We start from the raw sequence: 22,113 nt of genomic DNA on the forward strand, positions 1-22,113 counted from the left end.
ATTGACAAAGCCAGCGACTGCCATATTGAGGACTGCAAGTCCGTCTGTATGCCAGCTGAGTAATATGTCGTTTGTCGCAGGTAGTGGGTGGATAGGCCATGCTCGTGCAGGAATGCTAGCGATCGACACTTGATGAACTTATCTTTCACAACCGATGATGAAGTCGTACGGATGACCATGCTCTTATCATAGGATGAAGACGAGGGTCGACTGCCGTCAGGCGCAAGGACTCGAACCAGATATTCCCGTGGCGACCTACCAGGTTATTGCAAGTGTCCGCTTTGGGTGGCGCCTCAGAGTCGGGTGTCACGCCTGACCAATGCAGTCATTTGACATGGACGCGATCTCCAGCATTGTGAGAATTTGACGTCGATGAGGCAATGATCAGTAGAGGCCATATGAGACAGCTGCATTCCAGCCGTATCGCAACGGAACACGACATGGATCCCTTTCAGCCTGATACCATGTGTTCATTGACGCCAGTTCGTCGCGGCGACAAGGCGCACCTGGCAAATGGCCTCCAGGGGAGTACATGAGCATGAAAATGGTGTCTCGCCAAATCTGGCGTGTGGATTTGAAGAATTTTCTGCTGGCTGGTGGCATGACTTCCACAAGGCAAGCATGTACACCTCATTCCAAAAGACTGGGATCGCCGCAACCAAGATGCGGTGTAAGAAGAACTCTGACCGCCAAATTCAGGCCAGATTCAAAGTCTCCTGATGTGCAAAGTACGAAGCATGCCTAGTTGTCGCGACCAGTGTGACGAGGAAATCGCTCAGCCCTGTGAAAGGTCCGGCACCTGGGCACGGGCATGCCTACTCCGTACCTTCCACATGGCTCCAATTTGGCAAGAATAACATTTCCTTTCTTTGAGATAGAGCAGTTGCGAGACTGGTCCTTGGCCCGTGCATGATCCGAAAGCAGAAGTCGAAGTGGCTGGGAATAAAGCTCCGTAAGCCACGCAAGCCATCGCTGTGACACCTTCTGGAACAGCCTTTTCTGACACGAGGCTGCTGCAGTGTACCAAACTTCCAGAGAGAAACCTTGTGCAGAGCTGCCCTTGCTCCCACCAGTCAAGATTTGCAGGAGGGTCGCTACTCCCAGTAACTGGCTTGTGCCTTGCAGCTGGCGCAGGAACATGCGCAAAGGGGCGTTCAAGGGCAGAGGCAGCAGCAGTCAGAGGGCTCTGATCGACCGGTAGCAAGAGCTGTACTCCGTCGAGTCAGTGGTACTTGGCAGAAAAGCCAATCCGCTGCTTGAGGATGTCTCAACTTAGTTTTGCTCGCGACGAGGTGTCGTTGCAGACTCTTATTGACGACACCTACCCAACAGTGAAAGACTACAACTGCTCAAAACAGCCAAGTTCGTAGAGACGGGAGAGACTAGGAGGGCTCAGGCGAGCCGCAACGTGCTAGGAGCCACGGCGATCGGCCATGGTGACAATCGAGGATGGCGAAAGGCATTTCCTAGGCTGATCAATTCAGAGGCCTTTTTCGCTGGAAGAGTCGAAAATCAGGTCGGCGCTGGAGCGAATCGGCAGGTCGCCGCATTCAAAAGCCACCGACAAGCCTCTGTTAGCGCGGGCGCGTAGATGCAGAAGCGTCGTTGGTAGCGTGACGCCCAAGTGAAGCTGAACCGGGATGGCCCTTGGCCGCACACATGAAGCTTATCGATCCGACCTTTTGGCTTGGGGGCTGGACGCAGTTCCAGGCCATGCATCGCGACATGCCAGGTGACAGCAATGACGATACTGTTGTGATGCCCTAGCTGACGAAGAACAGTGGCTGCACGCCTTCTCGAGTATCGCAGGTGTCACAGTGAAAGACCGACAACCCTCACACCGCCGCCAGTGACCGTCCCAGTGTCACACACCATTCCACCTTTCTCCGCACGCTTCGCTCAGGACCAGGAGACTGGGTGACTGGATCGCTCCGAGGCTGGAGGCGCATCTCCATAGCGATTGACGTAAATTTTCCGGCGCATCCAACGTGGTTGCCATACTCTAAAAGCACGGTGTACATGTATATTGGAAGCAGGGAATCAAGGATCTACTGGCACAAGGGCTCGAACTGTGGCCGAGAAGGTCCTCGGGCGCCACTGCATGTCATGTTCACCGTCGTCCGGGAGGCTGCTGTCTTCCGTGCAGTAGTCAGACCTGTCACTCAAACTTCACGAAGCGAGAGCCCTGCAGAATCGCGGGGCGGTCGAGCCGCTAACACCACAAAAATAGCCAGCGCAGTCGTCAGAGAAATCGTCAGAAGAACTGGTGCGTAGTGTCGTAGAGGTGCTCTCGAGGGGCCACGATGTATGGGCCATGGCTAAGAGTCTATGAAGGAGGCGGCACATACTATAGACGCCTCCCTTGCTCTCTATCGAGCCTCGTGCAATGTGAATATCCACTGTCTCTGTGGCCGTGTGCTGTATCACTCACACGGTATTCATCGTCCCCTCGGACGAACACCAACGGTGTTACTCCGTCCTTGGCCCTCCGACAACCACCGCAGCGTCGAGGACCCCAGCCGAGAGACATTCCACGCAGTGATATAAAGGGTCTTCCAATGCTCTGAACCAGATAGCCGCTGGACCCGCGGGCCAGGAGATTGCAGATGCAGACGGGCGTCCAGGCGTCAAGGCATCCAGCGCGCTACCTGACACCCGACCGTGGACATCTTTCGTCCAGGTGCCCGCAAGCGTTGCGCACGGGTGGTCATTGCAGGGTGCAGGTGAGGGTCCGTTAGCTCTAGGCATCCCTGTATCCCGCATCGTGGTGGGGTCGATGCCCGACGGTCCAAGTGAGGGAATCGGTGTGCTGGGGCTTGTCATTGGCGCCCGTTTCCAACGTCGCTTGACGTTGGGTGTGTGACGGCGGGCGCGGTGCAGCCAATCGAGCCTCTCTAAGCGCTGAAGGCCGTGCAGCTGCCTTGTCCCTCAATCCTGGCTCACTTCTTCACCAACGACACGATGCATCCCACCTCCATCAAATCGTCCCATTTGCCCCGTCCAGATTCAACCTGCATGGGAGCTAGACAAGAGCTGCCATGATTCGGCCACGCCAGACAATCTCGGCGGGCTCACCTGCGTGGGCGGGGCTGCAATCAACACGCCGGCCATAGAGCTTGCACAGCCGTGTTTCCATCATGTCGTTGGTACCTCGAGAGATGACCGCCATCTTCTCGAACCGTTCCGCTCGCTCTCAGTCTGCGTATACTTGCTCTGCTGCGCCCCTCTTGCGCTTCGAGTGGAACCTCAGCAGAGCCTGAGAGAGAGATTTTGTTTCACCGATTCATTTACTGGCAGGACTATCTCGGTGACGATCAGGTCAGGTGTCCGGTACCTGTGCCCGCTGCGATCTTGCCGACATCTCCTGTTCTCCTGACCTGGTCACGACATCTTCTGATCGGTGCGGTGATCCCTATAAGCCCATCTGCAAGACAAGAGCCCTCCGCGGTTACGTTGCCGCCCGCCCGCGAGAGTCGTCAGCCTTCCACAGTCGCCCGCGAGAAAAAGAACATATCCTGCCGCTAGCCACTTGCCTGGTTCCACGACCGAACCTCCAGTCCAGATTCCAATAACCGACGCCCTGGAAATCCCCCGTTGAACTTGGCTGTGGTCATGTTCCCGTCGCGGACCCTATAGCGGAAGAGGTACACAGCGCACTATCGTCCTAGATGCCACCTTTTATACAGTACTGATACCCGGGCAGTGGCATCTCCGTCCAGCGGACTCCTGAACATGTCGGCAGGGCCCGGTCTGTCCCGGCAGAGATCCATCTCGAGCAAGTCGAAGGGAGTAATACTACCACCGGGTCCCAAGCCACGGGCCCCGAGTGAAGATGTCCCCTTCGAGCCGTGCGCTTCGACCGCGTCCCTTCTCCTCATCTCGCACGGATCGACCGTCTTGTGCCTGCACCATGATACGCTCGCGGTGGAGCGCCGGTTCGAGAAACACTCAAAGGACATTCAACTGATATCGGCCGATAATGTCAGTGAGACCGGGGCTGGGAGACTGGTGGTCACCTACGATATCGGACAGACGGCCATCGTGTGGGATTTGTTCACTGGCGAGCAGTTGTCTCGCTTCGTCTCGTACGAATCTCTACGGGTGGCGCATTGGATGAGAAACGGTAATGTAGCTTTCGGTAAGCCGAGTCCGTCCCGTTGTGTTGGCCGTCTTCTGAGAATGTGCAAGGAAATGCAAAGGGTGAGGTGATATTGTTCGAGCCTGCAACAAGCGACCACATCTCAGCTCGGACGATATTTGATCCTATAACGGCGATAGCTCCCTCGTCGGATTGCAAAACATATGCTATCGGGTGAGTTCGTGTGGTATCGCGAGGCTGAGTTATGCATCCTGACCTGTGCCAGCTATAACAACGGTTCCATCCTTCTAGCAGCACTGCAGCCTTCGTTCACCATTTTGCACACCTTGACAACTTCCAGAGCGCCCTCACCAATTGTTTCGTTGACGTGGCACGCCTCATCCTCAAAGCAGAAGTCCGATATGCTGGCAACACAGACAGCCGATGGCGATCTGAGAGTCTGGAGTGTGTCCAAACCTGCAACTGTCGATGCCCCGAAGGTTATCCGTGTTCTGAAGCGGTCTGACACTTATGTCCCCAGCAGGAACTGGATATCGTGGTCTAAGAATGGTCGTATTGTTCAATTCTCCGAAGGCAAGACCTGGGCTTGGGATGTTCGGACAAAGCATGTCACCTACGAGCCTGTCCCCACAGTCGAGGGAGTCAGGGCTATTGCTTGCCATGGACCAACGGGTACCCTGTTTACCTTGGGACCGGACTATACCGTACAGCAGTACGATGTCGAAAGGGCGCTCCTGGTGGCGAACGTGCGACACATGCCTCTGAGCGTACCTCCAACGCCTCCCGAAGATTCAAGGGCTCCAGTCTGGACCACCTCCGAGAGTGAAGAAGAGGTAGCATCCCCCCTTGTTCGTGCAAGAGGGGAACTTCGTGCATCTGAAGCGGCTAGGACTGGGCGAAATAATATACCGAGCCCGCGGTCGGGTATGAGCTCTCAGAAAGGGGCTTTCAAGAACGGAATCAATGAGATCATTTCACCCGCTGGCAGGACTGAGTACACGACAACTTCGTTCGACACGGGTATACAATCGAATTCGACATTCAACCAATTACCTGTGCCGTTGCCTAGTCAAGCCTACCAGCCTCAGTCTCCTGTGGCGGCTAGGACGGCCAGGAAAGGTTCTCGATTAAAACAGGAGGTTGTCATGAGCCCGGAAGAGAGGCCCGTGACAGAGCTATTCCCCTACACCAGGGCCCGATTGCATGACGTCCCGTATCGGGCACCTAGAATGCTCGACGAGACGCATATGACTCCCGACGACCTGCGGAGGCAGATGCTGAGCGTCGTCTTCGGCTGGGAGGAAGACATTCAAGACCTCATTCGCGACGAGCTGAGCCGACACCCGAGCGAGAGCCAGAATGCCATTTTCCTGGCCAAGTGGCTCGACGAGGACCCAGACTACCTGGCCGAGATCATGGGGTCGACCGGACTCATCTCCAACCTTGACTGGATGCTGCTTGCCCTGGGCACGATCAGCAATCAAGTGGCGGCAAAGAAGATCACCCAAGTGTTCATTGAGAAGATGCTGAGCAAGGGTGATATCCACGCTGCAGCTACTCTCATGATCGCCCTTGGTGACCGGAGTGACGCTATCGAAGTCTACGTCTCCAGACATCAGTACATGGAAGCGGTCCTGTTGACCTGCCTTGTCACGCCTGACGATTGGCAGAGGCAGTCCTATCTTGTGCGCCGATGGGGCGAGCACGTTGTCGAAAACTCACAACAGTCACTGGCCATCCGGTGCTTTTCGTGTACAGGCGTCGAGCCATCTGACCCTTGGACCTCTCCACACGCTCAACAGGCAGCCAACACGTTTGTGGATACGGTCTCTAGCCCTCGAAGCGCGCCCCAGGTGCAGACTTTGGAACCAATGGAATACCCAGCCATTTTCCAGAAAACACTCGAGCGACGACGAACTCTTGACGCCCCAACTCCTGTGGCGATGCCTCCACCTCACATAATGCAGACTATGCAACCCCCTACACCCTTCCGCACCGCCGCGGCGCTCGGAACAAGAATCACTCCTCAGACGTCAGCCCTCAAACTTGTCACCTCGTTCGGCGCGACACCCAACAATAACTACAAATTCCCCGGCCTGAAGCCAGAGGACCGCACCCCCACAGTTGCTGCTGCCGTCACTCCTATTGCGGAATCCGCCATCGACAGGTCTGCTTTGTCGCCGGGAGGTCTGGGCTCGTACCGGTTGAATAACATACGCAGTATCAACAGTGCTCTTTCCGCCAAAACCGCTACTCCAGGTGGTTTCCAGCCCAGCAGATTGGCGGCAATTGGGGAAACTCCAGTCGATGTCGAGGCACCGCAGTTCCCTACTTCGATCCCTCAGAGATCGATCTCTGTGCCTGCCGAATTAGCATCTCCCAAGCTGGGCGAGGCCAGCGACGCAGCTGCCGCCAACGAGTCACAGCGTGCCAAACAGCCTTCCTTGACTCTTCTTACCTCTGCGCGTTATGAGCCATCCATGACAACGCCTGTCAGACAAACCCCACAGACCGCTGTTGGCCCTCAGACGGCCATCAAGTTCCCATCCTCGACTTACAACGTGCTGGGCCACGACGAGCCTCACACCGACGTGCCGCGTTCCAAGATCGGCTCCCGAAGTCGCAAGCCTGATGGACTTTCCATTCAGACAAGCCACGTCTCTACTCAGGAGTTCTTACCAGCTGAAAGCTACGGTGAATCGATAAGCCGACCTGCAACCACCGGGTCATACTCAAATACCCAACTTGACACCACCGGTGACTTGACCAGCCCCCCAACGACCGGCCAAAGTTATCGAAGTGCAAAAAGTCCCATGGTAACGGGTCGCAGTATTGACCAATATATCAGCAGCCTAGAGCAGGCTCAGTACTATTCCAAACATGCTCGAGCCCGTGGGTACAGCAGTACAAGCAAGCAATCTAGAGATGACGTGTCTGAGCGGAAGAAAGGCAGAGAGGAGGAGAGAGACACTCGACGAGCGATTCCAGCTGCCAAACGATCGCCCTCTTCGCCCGTCCCCATGTCCCCCGAGGACCTTCGCATGTACAGCACCAGCGTCGAGAGTTTCGACACATTGTACAGCTCCAACTACTCTGGCATCGACAGATCAGGCACACCTGCGAGCTTATCCAAGCTGAGCCGCCGCGGCTCTCAGTCGACGGCGAAAGGCGCAAAGACTCGCAAAAGATCACAATCCAGACAAGCTGGCGCACGAAGCAAGACAGCCAGCAGGCAACACAGTCCTGATGCCGCATTGTTCTCTCCCAGAGGCCGCAGCGCTTCCCGCAAGGAGAACCTAGGACATCGGTCTCCCTCATCCCCCAGACCAATGGTACCGTCTGAAGAAGACCGGCAGAGCCGATTCGATCAAGATTCGGCGTTGAGGCTTGTTTCTCGGGACCGCCACCGGCTGCACCGGAGCACTAGTCGCCAACCTGCACGCAGTACAAGTGCACGACGGGACCGCTCACCCGATCGACGGAGGGTGCGTGCTCGATCTCGCAGTCGTCAAACAGAAGAAGCGGCAACCACTTTGAGTCGCAAGCCAAGCCGAAGTGAACGTCATCGTCGCAATCGGCGACCTAGCGATGCAACGTATGATCGAAGTGCCCATCCGGACGACCCTGAAGACAGCATGCCCAGCGATGTCCTCCCGGCTTTCGACATGATTTCTAGGTCTGCCAGTCAACCTCATGTCGCTTTTGAGCGGAGCAGAGCTCAGACGCCTGCAGAACAGCTTGAAGCCCGCCGGCTGTCGCTGACCCGCCGTCCCTCTGTCCCTAATGTGCCGCTACCTGTCCAGACGACGGCACACGGTAAGTCTGCTTCGACAGGCAATGCAGCGCCACATTCCACAACGTCGTACGCAGATGATGGACCGATGCCTACCTCGCCGGCGAATGAAAACCCTCCGGCATCAGAAATCGTGACTGGCCTAGGAGTTGCCACTGGGAGACCCACGACACCCCGAGCAATGCAGGTCGAATCCGCCATACCGGAAGACAAAACTGGATCTGGAGATGGGTCAAACGCGGCACAACTGCTCACAAGTGATGTGTACCGTCCACCTACACGAGGAGAAGACGTAAGTCGACCAGGCTCCACACGGCCCCCAGCATCCCTCGAATTCCTGACCCAAATCCCCAAGCACCCGGCCTATGATCGTCGCATCGCAGGCAGCAGGTCGAGTAGCAAGGGAGCTGAAGCTCGCGCCAGTTCACGTAGTAGAGCCACCTCCCGAGATCGTACCGCTCGGGTCTCTCCACGAGAGATCCCCCAGGCGTCTCCGCCCATCAGCGAGAATGAGGCAGTGGTCTATGCCAGTCCGGCGCCGACGCAGCGACCCAATCCACCTATCCTGCCTGAATTGCAGCACCTCGCCGAACCACTTCCTCCGCCTCCACCACCACCACCTCCGCCGCCTCCAGCTGCACCTACAGCAAAGATGCCCGTGTTCATGGCAAGTCCCAACATGTCCAACGTTCGCAACTTCGATCAAGCTGAGGCGGCCAACGTCGCCCTACCTATGTCTGCCGTCGTCACGAAAACCACCTTCGCAAGAGATGACGGTCCAAACACCGCCAACAGCATCCCACTTTCCGCTAGCTCGCTGTCTGCAATGGGCCACCGGCGCGGCCGAAGCGGGAATGACAATCAAAGCGGTGGAGCGAGCTCAGGCGGGCAGTTGTTCAGCAAATTGAGAAACTTCACGGGACGCAATAGAAGCCCTTCTCGAGGAAGGAGAGGTGGGGATGATAATCAGGCAATGAGCCCGCGAATGGGAGGGATTGGGGAGAACGTGCAGCCCGCGCCATATGAGAGCATCCCGAGCGCTATGATGGGGAATGCGTGAGTGTGGAGAAGTGGTGATTAATGTTGTTATAGTTGTTGTTGTCGTTACTGCTGCTGCTGTTGACTGCATTGTGAAATGACGTGATGGTTTTGACGCGAGAAAACTGAAAAGAGCAAAGACTGATGGATTGGCTCGCGAGGGCTCAAAAGCAAGCATGCACTGTCTCAACGACATGTATTCAATTCTCGACGATCCTTGCTGACGAGCAAAGTGTACGTTTTGGAGCGATGGTTGAGCGGTGTTTCACCGATTTTGGGAATTGATGGGGGACTGTTGTTGGACTTGGGACTCTGGATAATAGTGATGGGGGGAGATACCGTCCGGTGGAGGATGCCAGGCACACGAGTGAGTCAAAGTACTGTACCTAGCTTTACGGCTCAATCCAAGGGTCCTGCCACTTGCGATCTGTTCCTGCAATCTTTCGTGTTTTCTCAGTTCGTGCACCATGTGTTATTAATCGGATGGATAGGATGGGATGGCATGGGATGGGTGGATGTGATATGTGAGGTGTGAGGGATGTGATGCGATGAGTATATATTTACTGTACTCCGTACAACATTTTCAAATGGCCTCACCTTGGTAGGCATGAATACAGGGGACCACTGCTGGGAAGGGGTCTATCTTCCCACCAGTTCTCGAGAGGAGAGAAGAGCAGAAGAGAGGAGAGGAGGAGAGATGTTGGTGTTCCGTATGGGAGGGGTATAAGGTGTAGCGAACCATGGTACAAGTACTGTACAGTATAGTACGGCATTGAATATCTATATCCATTCCACATCCATATCCACATCCAGTCTATAGCCTCATGATATGCATGAACTGCCTTTCCCTGTTTGTTGCCGGAGTGGAGTTGAGCGGACGTCTTCAGATACTCGTAGTCTCTGTTATGGTCTGATGGCTAAGGTGGTATACACAGTACAGTACAGTACAATGCAGTATTTTGCACCTGACTACGTACCTGGCTGGGTACCTGGGTAGGGGTAGGGCAGAGTCCACGGCGGCACGTGCCATGTCTTCGTCGCCCTGGATGCGCACGAGGCAGGATTGGCTTGAGGACTCGGTATGTAGGTGTAGGTGTAGGTGTAGGTGTAGGTGTAGATGTAGATGTAGGTGTAGGTGGTACTGATCTGCTGTCGGTTGGCTCACTGGGTTGAGTATGTTGCTGTGACTGTGGTTGATCTGCTGTCGACTTTTGTACTGGGTTGAGTATGTAGCGGTAGCGGTAGCTGCAGCTCATCTGCGGTCCATTGTTGCACCGGATTTGGGCTGGACTAGTCTGATCTGGTCTGCTTCGGTCTGGTCTGTTTGGTGGTGTCGCTGCTCGCAGCATTGGCGCAGGCGCAGCACGTCCTGAATTCTCAAGTCCTGTGGTAATATGTCCTGCGTATGTTCGGGTCGCCGTGCCCAGTCCAGCCCTGCTAGATAAACACGCTTGCGGATCGGATCTTTGACGTGGATGCGGGTCGGGTGGTATGTTGTCGCGTCCATTGAAAGGCCATGCTCTCTGCCTCTCTCTCTCTCCTGCTCTTGCCAGCTAGTGGTCCTTGCTTCCCTGGACAATCACCTCATGTCTGTGATTACAGCTCTCGACTCTCGGTCCTCGACTCACAGCGCACTTGTACCCACTACCGGTACCGCTCATTCTCTGGGAAATGCATACTCCGAATTTTGAACTCTCCTGCACCGCGCCTGGCATGTGTTGCACCTGATCCGTTACCCGTACCGAATGCATGATTTCGAAGTAGATGCCTCGTCCGTTGCCCGTATTCAATGCATAAATTCGCAGCAGACGCCCCATCCGTTCCCTTGTTAGACCCGTGCAGTTCGAGTGAACGCCTCACCCATGCTCTCTTTCAATGCGTGCAATCCCGGTAGACGCCTCATCCCGATCGACATTGAGTATCGATATTTCCAGCTCCCTCTCGCCCGTGATAGCTGGCCGCGGATCGGACTTAAACCCCCCCGCCACTCCGTCCCACAGCGACGCTGAGATCGCGGTCCTTCCTCATCGCAATATACCGCTGCTTTTCCTTCTCGGCCTGGATCCAACTCCTACGTCCTTCCTCTTCCAAAAGTCTCGTCCGTTCACGCGAGTTGGACTCCAGCCGCCGCAGCCACAGGTACGATGTCAAGGGGATGAAGAATATGGCGGTGAGGAGGAGGGTGCGGGAGCGGCTGCGACACATCAAGTCAGAGGAGAAGACGACAAGGCGCGGCACTGTATGGGTTTGGAGTGGGCTTCCGCTGGCATAGGGCCCCGCGTTCGGCGCTCAGCGCTCCATTTGGTTATACATACGTCAAGTAAGGACCTGGGCGATAGCCCGGGATAGAGCTCTGAGGGTGAGGGTGAGGGTGAGGGTTGGGACGTGGGTCGGGCATCGGGAGAGAGGGTGTCGTGTCGATCCTGTCGTAGGGTACGAGGAGGTAGGAATGCGAGTCTTGCTCGGTTATGGTGCACTCGACTGCTTTGGAAGGTCGTCGATCAGGTCAAGTGGCGTGGCGTTCTGGACAAAAAGCTTGCGAGGCAGTCTTCTTCCAAGCTCCCGCATATACCGTTCTGTACTGCGGAGGGGGAGCAATGAATGACGGAGTGATGAGCTAGTCTTACCGCAAGGGCAGAAGCGGAACAATTTGGCTGGTGCCGGTTCACAGAGAGTTTGTCACTGTCACTGCAGAGGAAGACGCGAAATAGACCGACTACACTCTAGTATGTTCCTTCTTGCGATCTCATCACTCATGGCTCGTCATGCAGATGGTGCCGTTTTGAGCAACGCCTCGGTACGAGTAACTTTACTGAGGCCGGGCAAATCGCCATGAGCACAAGCGAAGGATAGGCCAGATTGATTGGCGATGAGGGGCGGCGGAGAGTTTGGAAGGTCGAGATATAGGCGAGACAAGCTCTTTTCGACATCCTTGAGCCGTTCTGCGGGGGCCGAGAACAGTCGCCGAGTCTACAGCCGATGTCCAGAGGTTGCAGTGGACTTGATTGACTCTCGATCTGATGTATGTTGCCCACTGGCTGCAATAATACCATCTCATCGTAAACTGTCCAAACCAAGTGGCTCGGCTCATGTCGTAACCACTGCGCTACAGCATAGTCACGGTCTGTTCGCTGAAACGCAACAACCCAAATCAACGACCACAGACCCTCAGGTGCCATCCTTCGTTCCACTACTCTCTCCGTTAGTCCCGCTCGAACCTACTCCATTGTCATCGTCGCTGCCGTCGGCATCGTCTCCGCCTTCTTGACTCTCGGCGTCGTTACTGTCGGTATCATCGTTCCGATCTGATACCGGTTCGCCATTCGCCTTGGCTAACCGCTCTTCCTCCTTCATCTGTCGTATCCTCTCAGTCTCTTTGCGCATGGCTTCGAGGTTCCATGCTCCCTGGTCTTCATCATCGTCGTTGTCGTCATCATCGTCCTCGCTATCCTCGTCCTCGGAATCCTTCCAGTTGCCACTCTCGAACATGGCTCGGCCTGTTGCTTCTCTGGCTTTCAATGCTTCCGCTTCGGCGGCCTTCTTGTCCAAGCGTTCCTTCTTCCACTTGGCAAATGTTTCCGGATTGACTGGCGTTAGAGTGCCGGTCAATTTGTGTCGTTCGGATTCGAGGAAGTCTTCCAGTGTTAATGTGTTCAGCGGGGACTTATCCATCAGAGCCTTTTCGGCTTTCCGCTGTTCCTTTGTCTTTAGTACGAATCTGGGCAGACTTGTTAGCAACGCCTTCAAAAAAGGCAATGGATTGAAAGCATCATACCCAGGCGGCAGGCTGTGCCTGTACATGCACTTGTCGCCCCCATTCGGACATGTCCAGAACCAGCCGTACTTCCCGTCCTCGACGGCTGAAATAAAGTACTTGCAGACCTTGTCGGTTGTCGTCCGCGGATTGCCATGTTTGCTCAGAACGACTTTTCGTAGTTTTTCTTCGTCCCAGTCGTCCATATTGTCCTTCTCCTTCTCCTCCTTCTCTTGTTCCCGCGTGTCTTGGTATAGGTCTTTCTTGGCCACCTTCTTCCCGACCTCGAGGTCATGGCTAAACTTGCATTTCTTGCCCTTGTCGCAGTGACCTTGCTTGAAGAACTGGCAGAGCACGGTTTTCGGATCGACTCCGAACGGCACCTTCTGCACCTGAATCGGCTTGAAGAGTTCTGCGGCCTCGGCCTTTGCCTTCTCGGCGGCCGCCTTCTCTTTCAGCCGTTGCTCCTTCTCGGCCTCTTTTCGTTTCTCTTCGGGCGACTTGTTGGACTTTGCTTGGGCTTGGAGCTGGGCGATCTGTTTCTTCGCGCTGCCGCCCTTTTTGTTCTTCATGCCAAAGGTCTTGTCATCGACCGTGGCTTTGGCCTTTTTGGGCTCTTGTTGCTTGCCCTTTGGCGCCATGTTGGCGGTGAAAGTCCCACAGATGCTCGAGCTGCTTTATGTGGGCTGGAGAGGCTGAAGTGGCGTCCGCTTTGCAAATCCGGTGAAGACTAATTGATGCTGTGAGGTCCGATTTGGGTCGAACTACCAACGGAGGACAGGAGGCGGAGAGGCTACGGGCGGAGACTGGTTCGAGGTGTGCATCTAGTGGGCTTCAAGAGGCCATAGCTGGTGTTGAGTCGTTGGTGGTGCGTGAACAGTGGGCAAAGTGGGCTGCGGATCTTTTCTTGGTGAGTCTCTGCGCCTCTGCGTTTTGTGGGGAAATCACTGACATCAGTCGCTCGACATGCACAAGTCGCATGAGCTAGAAGCTCTGTCCAAAGTCCTCCTACGTCCTTGATCATCTCTAGCCGTTCTATCGGCCCCAGCGATTCAGTCGTGGCTCGGTCGATAGTCCTAATACCATGGCATCATAGGCTAAACCATCACAAACAACGTGCATCCGCGCAGCACTCACCATGGCGAGTGACCCGCGCGTTCCTCCCTCGAACTACCCTCCCTCGATGGGACCCGGTGCTCGACTAACGAACCCAGCTGGCGATGGGCCCGACACAAGAACAAAATTGATGCAGATCATACAGGCCAGATCCAAGTATCAAGTCTCGGTAGAACCAGAAACCCTGTCGCTGAGCTACGAACTGAACGATGCGCCTCGCCTCTACCGACTCTCCTTCGACGCCATGCCCTTGCAGGGCTTTTCCAGGTGGTGGCTGTTCGGAGGGCCTCAGCGCGCACGGCGAGCGGGCATTCTAGCCATTGACATCATCCGCGGCTCTGAAAATGTAGCCAAGAGACCCGTCACACAACAAGAAGCCGAAGCACTTACATACTGGACCTCGAAGAGGCTGTTATACAGCTCCTACGTCACGGCAGCTAGCGTCGTGCTGGGCGCTTTCATCGCTCGCAGAGGTCACGCCCGGATGAAGTTCCCCATCCTACCAGCAAAACCGTTGGAACAATACAACCATTTCCCCTTGAAGCAGGTACCAATTTTGACGGGGCGAACTGCACAGTCAGCATGGCAGTTTACGAGGTACGGCATTTGGATACAGCTCACGTTTCTGGTTGCTTCTCCGACCATTGGAACCGCCGCTTCAATCTTCATCGCAAACGCAATGTCAAGGGATTCGCGGACTCAAGAACTCGTTCACGCCTTGGACCCCAAGCGTGCATGGGAGGATCGTGGTCAAAGTGATTCCGCTAGACAGATGTCGCCCGAACAACAACATCAACTGTCCTCTGGGTTCGAGACGCCAAATCAAGGTCAAGATCTCGAGGCTGACTTCCAGCGGAATTCCAGGGACCTGGAACGGAATGGTCGTGTCGACCAGGGCATGGCGCACGGCTACAATAGTGGAGACAGTATTGAGCGAGGCACAGCAGATGGCGCAGGTACATTGAGTGACTCAGCGGTGAGAGCTCGTGAAAACACACAGCAATATGAGAGATATCCTTCATCATCGCAGCAACAACCACAACCACATGGCCAGTCCGCCAGCCCACCCGCCTCCGCAGACTCTGACCCTTTCTTCTACGACGACGCATCACCTACCACAGGCAACGATCGAGACAACGCATCACCTGTTGCGTACACTCAGCCCTCAGGAGGCAGTGTATGGGAGCGTATCCGACGCGGCGGCAACGCCTCCTCGCCATCACGACCGCCGCCCTACGGTGCTCGCGCCCAACCCGGCGCAGGCCAATCCACCCGTCTTGCCGAGCAAGAAGCAGAATTCAGTGAACGCGATGCATACAGCAGCGAAAGTAAATTCGGGTCAGCAGCAACGTTACGGGACGGCCGTGATCGCGAACGGGCGCAACGAGAATTCGACGAGATGCTGGAACGGGAGAGACAACACAGTGGGAGCGATGAATACAGCCGGGGTATGAGAGCCGTGGAACAAGGCGAGGAGAGCGGCAATGCAGCCCCAGGTGTAAGTGGAGGCGGAGGTTCAGCATGGGAGAGAAGGCGCCGAGCATGATCCACCGTCATGGTCAATATCAGTTGGACGCGCCAATACCGTCCCACGAAGGAGATGCCGGTCAAGAAAGATGAATCTCCCTGACTCGGTGGGCTGAATCACACTTCGCAGAGCCTCATACTGAGCGAGACATCGTTCCCGTATCATCGCCACATCGGCTCGACATTGTACTGTATACTAACAATAATACTGCTACCTACTCCCTCAATGGCAGGTCTGGGCAGACGGGACAAAAGTGACTTTAGCTGTTCGGAGTACTGTAAACTTGATCCGAACTGATACCACGACCAAATCGCAACGGAGGCTCAGTTTCGCAATCTGGATCTATCTACTGTAACTATCTCTGACTCTGAAGTTGGCATCCTGGTCTTCCCTGTGCGCTGCACCTGCACTGTCCTATCCCAAGGCATGAAACACAGTAGGCAAAGTAGGTAGGTATGTGCATACCAACTACTGTAGTGCAGTAGACTCGCAGAGGATTCACAGAAGAGGGAGGACTCAGCTAATTACAACATGACCGCGAATGTAAGTCTGATGATAGGCATTGCCGTCGACCTCTCCGCAGAGATAGATGGCAGTGTACGGAGTATAAATACTGTCTTGAGTGCATCTGGTACGGGCTGCGGAGGAGGAGTGTAAGTGTCCCTACCTTAGTGTGAAGATAGCCATACCTACGTGCCTACACATGTCTACCCAGGTACCTACTGAGTAGGTATTGTTGAGAGCGGTGCGTAGAGCATACTCACACAGAAGTAAGAAGTCCTGGATCGGGACATTTAAACCTACACACCCAAGTGCAACCCACTAGGTACCTACTGTACGGAGTAGGTTACCTAGTACGTTGTGGCGCTAGTGCTCGGGCCGTTATGTAAGCACCAGGCACCAGGACACCCACTCGACACCCAAACGCGAAGCACCTAACCAAGACTGCCTACCCCAGTAGAGTGTAGTGATAGGTAGGTAGGTAGGGGCCTAACTTCCAGTGGTACAAGTAGTGATGGAAGGACAAAACACCCAAGACCGCGCCAGGCATGTCCTATGACTCAGCAAACGTATCTACTGTACCTAGGTAGGTGGCCTCGGTACAGGACAGTAGGTGCTCAGACGAGGTGAACGTGACCGCATAATCGGTGAAGCCTACATGTGCTATCAAGATTTTCAATATTGGACGCCTGAAAGGAAGGCGCGGTGTACTGCACAGCCAGTACAACGGAACTGCAATACGTCCTGGCGAGTCAAATAGCAGGTGTGGATGTGCGGAAAGGGGAGCTAGGGCTTTCAGAGACGTGGAAAATGGACAAAAGGACGGACGAACGGCCGGACACTTGCTTCGGTCTCACGTTAGATGCCCGGGTGAGAGATCATTCTTGATTTGAACGGGTGTACTGTGTATTTCCGACGGCCCAGCAATGGGACGGATGGATGTGCTCCTCTCCAAAAACTCGATACCAGAATGACCCTGTCTGGGGACTCCCTGTCACAATCGATCCAGCCTGGAGATGAGAATTAAGATAGCGGTGCGATTGATTTTGGAAAGACCGTCTCTTCCATCACCCCCGGTCGCAAACCATACTCCGTGCTTTTCAACGGGAAAGGGAGGGTTCTAGAGGTAGTGGTGACAGCGCAGGAACAGTGAGCTAGGGGTGGATTTTGGTGGCACGGAGTCGTAGAAAGGAAAGGCCCGACTGGACTGGGATCTTCTGTCGTCGTCTTCGAGTGCCTTGATGGGGCGGGCAAGAAGCGCAACCTGTGCAGGTGGGTATCGTCTTGGGTTGCTTGCTTCAGGAGCTCGCACCGAGGTGTCGCATGACTGACGCCTCTACGCCGCCTCCTTGGCCTTTCCCTTGCCTTTTTCACCTGCATCCTCGTCTTCTTCGAGGTCGGGCATGTCATCATCGTCGTCATCCCCCTCTTCGTCATCGTCGTCCGCGCCCTCGGCGTCGGCAGGGCTGTCTCCGCCGAGACCAGCGCCACCACCAAGTTTGGAGAAGTCAATGCCACCGAACCCGCCGTCTTCGCCGAGCCCGCCACCGAACTGGTTCATGTAGTCATCCTCGGGAGCCTCGTTCTGTTCGTCCTCATCGACCCACTGAGATTGAGTTTAGTATTGGCTGCAAAGACAATTGGATTGTGGGCAACATACCTTGTCGAAGTCTGTGCGCAAGTAGTGAACCTTTGCCGAGTCCTTGAGCAGGCGCGGCCAGTATTCTTCCTTCATCTCCTTCTTTCTCAGAATCAGTTGGATGTTGGCCGGCGTGTGGTGCGTCTTTGAATTTTCCACGTCAATCTCGGAGAAGAATTCCATCTCGAGGTGGTATGTGGTCTTCTTGGTTTCGGATGTGCCGGTGAAGGTGAGGCCGGTCGGCTTCAGGTCAAGTTTGAGAGACTTGGGGGGAACATCAGGCACACTGATGGTCAGGTAGACGTAGTTCTTCTCAGCCTCGGTGGCGGATGAGCGCTGAGCCCACAGGACTGCAATGCCAATGTCAGTATTTCGTCAGGTACCAGAGGGGACTTGACAGTGGCAATATCACTGTTCCATGTACGGGAAGCGGGCGATCGGGGGACTTTACCTTCGGGAGTAGCTTGAGAAGACATTTTGGGGATTGAGAATTAGAGGGTTTACTGGTCTCAGAAGATACAAAGTTGGGAGTGATGGATGTAGGGACAAGTGCTGAGTTGAGAAGGTATGACTGCTGCACAGAGACACGGGAAGAATGTTCTGCTCGCTTTAATGCGCCTGACTGCGGAAGATTCGTTGTGTGCGTGGGCTGTAGGTTCTAGAGACTGAATGGAAAAGGACGATGCCAGCAACGAATAGAATGACATCGAACTGGGCCAGAAGCTACAGTATCCCACCTTGCGCGAACAGTAGCCGCCCCATCCCCCACTCCTCCCTCACCAAGCACGCAAGGCAGCACCTCGGAGCAGCCCTACCAACTCGACTTCGGGCAACTTGCTCCGGGGAGACAAATGCATGCGCCCTCTACCGCTGTCATCTATCAAGACTGTACACTCTCACTGTGAGCCTCCTGACGGCGGTACTTTGTTCACGTCCGCCATGGCTCAGTAATTGGTCGCAACCAGGCTGCGACAAATCCCAGCCAAAGGACCAGTATCCCTCAGGACTACCTATCGCGCCAGCATGCAGTCATTCAAGGCGGTTTTCTTCAAGCCGGATCCGCAGGAACAAGTGCGTTGTCGGGCTCTGGCTATATGGCAACGCAGGCTGACCTCTGTCTGTAGAAACGGAAATGTGACAACATCATTCGCAAGAATGTGCGGGGGCTCGACCGCGACATTACCAATCTCAAAGTCACCGAGCAAAAGACCCGCGCTCTCATTCTGAACGCTGCCAAACGAGGACAGAAGAACCCGTCACAAGCCAAACAAGGAGCCAACGAGGCCCGGATCTTTGCGCGAGAGCTGATCAAAGTGCGGAAACAGTCGGCAAGACTACACACCAGTAAGGCACAACTACAGAGCGTGCAGATGCAGGTGAACGAGGCTTTCTCAGTTCGCAAGATCGAAGGGAGCCTCAAGGCAAGCACCCGCATCATGAAGGATGTTAACACGTTAATCCGACTGCCGGAATTGACGGGGACAATGCAGGAACTGAGTCAGGAATTGATGAAGGCCGGCATCATTGACGAAATGGTGGGCGACGCTCTGCCAAACGATGAGCTGCTGGAAGGAGAGGACGAGGAGGCTGAGACGGAAGTCGACAAGGTCCTGGGAGAAGTGCTGAAAGGCAAACTCGGGACGCAGGAACAGCAACTGCCACAGCTCCCTGTCGAGCAGGAAGAAGACGAGGAAGAAGACAGAGAAGCGGAACTAGAACAAATGCGAGGCAGACTAGAGGAACTGAAGAGTTGATCTGGCTATGATGAAGGCGAGGATTGATGGGACATGGACTGGCGTTGCTGGACACAGGAGTGCTGTCTCGCTGTCATTCAGATGCCCGGGCGATCGCTTTGAATAGGCTCGTGACATGTTATTGGCGAGCAACCCGAAACGGATCTAGCTATGTAGCCTTGTTTTAGCGGCTTCTCGCGGCTGTTGCCTCCGATTCCCCCCTAGGCTACGGAGGACGAGGTACGCTCACAGGAGCAGCCACCTCCTTCCTTTCACTTTCACTTCACTGCAGTGTCACTGCCACCACTTTATTCGAGCGCATATCTAATTCTTCTTGCGCCTTCATCACCCGTTTGTTTCAACATCTATCTCCTCTGTAAATTCTTTCAAGCTTGCAACTTGACGAGCTGCGACAAGCCAATCACTTGCTTATCCTGTGGCGCAAATCGATTGCAGAAAGGCTCTCGGACGACCACCACAACACTCATTATCCTTCTCTACTTTCCTCCACCTTCACAACCTCTTCCTTGAACCTTCAAGTCACACGTTCAAGATGTCTGGCAGGCTAGATCAATCTCTCGACACCATCATTGATAGCCAGAAGAAGGCAAAACGCGAGACTCGTCGTCGCAAGGTCGGAAAGCCTTCCGGAACAACTGCTCCTGTCGGTGGTGTCAAGAAGGCAACGAGACCCGTCAAGTCGGCCATCAAGCCCGCAACTGGCGCTGCAGCTCAAGCTCGCTCCAGCAAGATCGTCGTCAGTGGCTTGGTATGTCTCGACCGTCGTCAATGCTCACCTCGTCGCCGCTAACAGATATCCCAGCCACTCGATGTCAACGAAGCCCAGATCAAGGTATGTTGATTACGAGGCTTATCGACCTTGGATTTCCATCGCCGCCCGTCCACCGCCTGTTATTCTTTCGCGCTCTTTACGCGACCGTGTCCGAGGAGAGATGTCGAAGACGTCGAGAAAGAACATTGAAGAAGTGGCAAGACCGGAGAGGCTACACCCATGGATCATATCGCCATGCTGAAAAAGCTGGCTTGATATAGGGCGGGCGCTGTTGTCCATTGCACTCTCATGCTCGCATTTGTTTGTTGCGATGCAGCTTATTGAGAACATGGATTGCCTACGATCTCGCAACATCATTCCCGGCGGCTAGCCACCGCGCAGGGTCTGAAGCAGATCTGCCCAGAGAACTTCTCGTCATGCTGAGACGCATTTGAGATTCTCACAACCTTGACCACATGGAGCATCAGCAAGTTGCATCAGAGTTGAAGAAAGCACAGCACATCAGCAGAGCGCATCCAGCAGACGAGCCCACTGGCACTCCAGCGACCATCCTATCGCCATCTGGGAAAGAAGCAGGCGAGAGACTAGGGAACAGGAGTCAGCTTGCCAGGCCTATTCATCAATGCCGCGCGCAGTACACCCGACGTCCCACCGGAGCCTACATCAATACAGCGACATCTCCAACTCATCGCTACTGTGACGCCGGTTGATGATTCTCAACAGCCGGTTTACACACGATCAACTCGTCGGTTCCTCTTGCACGACATTAGCAACATCGGTTGGTTGGCAGGCAGGAGTACCAGCCTTCATCGAGCACACGTGTGCCACACCATCTCGCTGCTGACATGCTATCGCTCTGGCCTATGCACTTGCTGATGCTTCTCTGCAAGAATATGTACCTGGACTGGACTCTACGGTGGAAGCATGTCTTATCAATTTCTTGCTTGGGGACGAACGAAGCGGAGATATGCTATCACTATCCATCCACAGCACCTTACTGATCACTCTCGGCCGAATAGGAATATTTCGGCAAATCCGTAGGCAACGTCAAGAAGGTTTCCCTGCAATATAACCAGACCGGTCAGAGCCGTGGTATTGCAGACATCATCTTCTCCAAGCCAGATTCTGCGGCCAAAGCAGCAAAAGACCTGAATGGAATGCTGGTGGACAAGCGACCAATGAAGGCAAGCACGACACCGTCCACTGCATGCCTGGATTTTTTTTCCCTGACCTCAGCTAGATCGAAGTGGTGGTAGACGCAAGCCATGTTCCAACACCGGCTCCAGCCAAGTCACTTGCGGAACGTGTTGCGTACGCAAACCCAAAACACTCGGGGAAGTCGGGGCCACTGACCAAGACCAGCGCCAACCCGAAGGCTCAACCCAAGTCAGCTACTGCGACCAAGAAAGTCGTCGGAAAAGATAGTGCCAAGGGGCGACCTGCTGGTAAAGCCGGAAAGCCAAAGCGTGGCCGGAACTCGCGACCAAAGGCCAAGACCGCTGAAGAACTCGACGCCGAAATGACCGACTATTGGGGAGGCAACAATCCGTCCGCCGCCGGTACGAACACCGATGCTACCGCTACGAATGGTGCTGCTCCCGCAGCCACCACTGGCGAGGACGCCATGGAGGAGATTTCAGTGAGCGACATCGAATTCATCTGCTGAACCCCCTTGGAGACTGACACCCGTATCAGTGAAAGCCCATGATTGGATATCCCGAACAAATTGAGACCAAAGCTCGCGCGAGAGCGGAACAAGACGACCGGCGACTCTCGAGCTTTCTCTTTTCGCCAGATGACTGTACTACATAGCGCCCTGTACCCCCACCCCTGCTTTCATTCATCCGACAAATGTGTTGCTAGCTTTGCGAGAGAGAGGGCAGAAGACCATGGCAGGAGGCATATTGCGGGCTGACAGGGTTGGTGCACGAGAGCCCTAATTGGAATTGCACGGAAGGGAACGCATCGCCGATAGATCGTCCTTCGATCCAGCGAACCTGTATGCAAGGTGCAGGCACTTTTTAGCAGAAATACGTGCACAGAAACAAGCCCAATTCCAGGTTCCCATTCCCAAATTATCAGTGTCACATTCTTTTAACGAGAGTTTCATCTCAAGTAC

The 22,113-nt window shown here is 54.9% G+C and overlaps 7 protein-coding genes across 7 annotated transcripts; 4 read left to right on the forward strand and 3 right to left on the reverse strand.

Moving 5' to 3' along the window:
* Positions 1-3,732: 3,732 nt before the first annotated feature.
* On the forward strand, positions 3,733-8,952 carry G647_07754 (uncharacterized protein; the record flags this gene model as incomplete). Its single annotated transcript, XM_008732066.1, has 3 exons — positions 3,733-4,138; positions 4,189-4,312; positions 4,365-8,952. 3 exons carry the CDS (start codon positions 3,733-3,735, stop codon positions 8,950-8,952), a joined length of 5,118 nt encoding a protein of 1,705 aa, XP_008730288.1.
* A 1,961-nt stretch (positions 8,953-10,913) lies between these two features.
* Positions 10,914-11,126, reverse strand: G647_07755 (uncharacterized protein; the record flags this gene model as incomplete). The annotated part of the gene is made up of 1 exon (XM_008732067.1): positions 10,914-11,126. A coding segment is annotated over one exon (213 nt), but the record flags the coding sequence as incomplete, so codon positions are not given.
* Positions 11,127-12,098: 972 nt separating this feature from the next.
* On the reverse strand, positions 12,099-13,325 carry G647_07756 (uncharacterized protein; the record flags this gene model as incomplete). Its single annotated transcript, XM_008732068.1, has 2 exons — positions 12,099-12,648; positions 12,706-13,325. 2 exons carry the CDS (start codon positions 13,323-13,325, stop codon positions 12,099-12,101), a joined length of 1,170 nt encoding a protein of 389 aa, XP_008730290.1.
* Positions 13,326-13,822: 497 nt separating this feature from the next.
* On the forward strand, positions 13,823-15,346 carry G647_07757 (uncharacterized protein; the record flags this gene model as incomplete). The annotated part of the gene is made up of 2 exons (XM_008732069.1): positions 13,823-14,627; positions 14,724-15,346. 2 exons carry the CDS (start codon positions 13,823-13,825, stop codon positions 15,344-15,346), a joined length of 1,428 nt encoding a protein of 475 aa, XP_008730291.1.
* Positions 15,347-17,165: 1,819 nt separating this feature from the next.
* G647_07758 (uncharacterized protein) lies at positions 17,166-17,944 on the reverse strand (the record flags this gene model as incomplete). Its single annotated transcript, XM_008732070.1, has 3 exons — positions 17,166-17,435; positions 17,490-17,818; positions 17,920-17,944. The coding sequence occupies 3 exons, from the start codon at positions 17,942-17,944 to the stop codon at positions 17,166-17,168; spliced, it is 624 nt and encodes a 207-aa protein (XP_008730292.1).
* Positions 17,945-18,491: 547 nt separating this feature from the next.
* G647_07759 (uncharacterized protein) lies at positions 18,492-19,222 on the forward strand (the record flags this gene model as incomplete). The annotated part of the gene is made up of 2 exons (XM_008732071.1): positions 18,492-18,539; positions 18,593-19,222. The coding sequence occupies 2 exons, from the start codon at positions 18,492-18,494 to the stop codon at positions 19,220-19,222; spliced, it is 678 nt and encodes a 225-aa protein (XP_008730293.1).
* Positions 19,223-19,754: 532 nt separating this feature from the next.
* On the forward strand, positions 19,755-21,660 carry G647_07760 (uncharacterized protein; the record flags this gene model as incomplete). The annotated part of the gene is made up of 5 exons (XM_008732072.1): positions 19,755-19,970; positions 20,025-20,054; positions 21,014-21,192; positions 21,258-21,305; positions 21,357-21,660. The coding sequence occupies 5 exons, from the start codon at positions 19,755-19,757 to the stop codon at positions 21,658-21,660; spliced, it is 777 nt and encodes a 258-aa protein (XP_008730294.1).
* Positions 21,661-22,113: the final 453 nt, after the last annotated feature.

The sequence above is a fragment of the Cladophialophora carrionii genome, assembly GCF_000365165.1.
Source record: "Cladophialophora carrionii CBS 160.54 unplaced genomic scaffold supercont1.6, whole genome shotgun sequence".
Classification (NCBI taxonomy): Eukaryota; Fungi; Ascomycota; class Eurotiomycetes; order Chaetothyriales; family Herpotrichiellaceae; genus Cladophialophora; species Cladophialophora carrionii.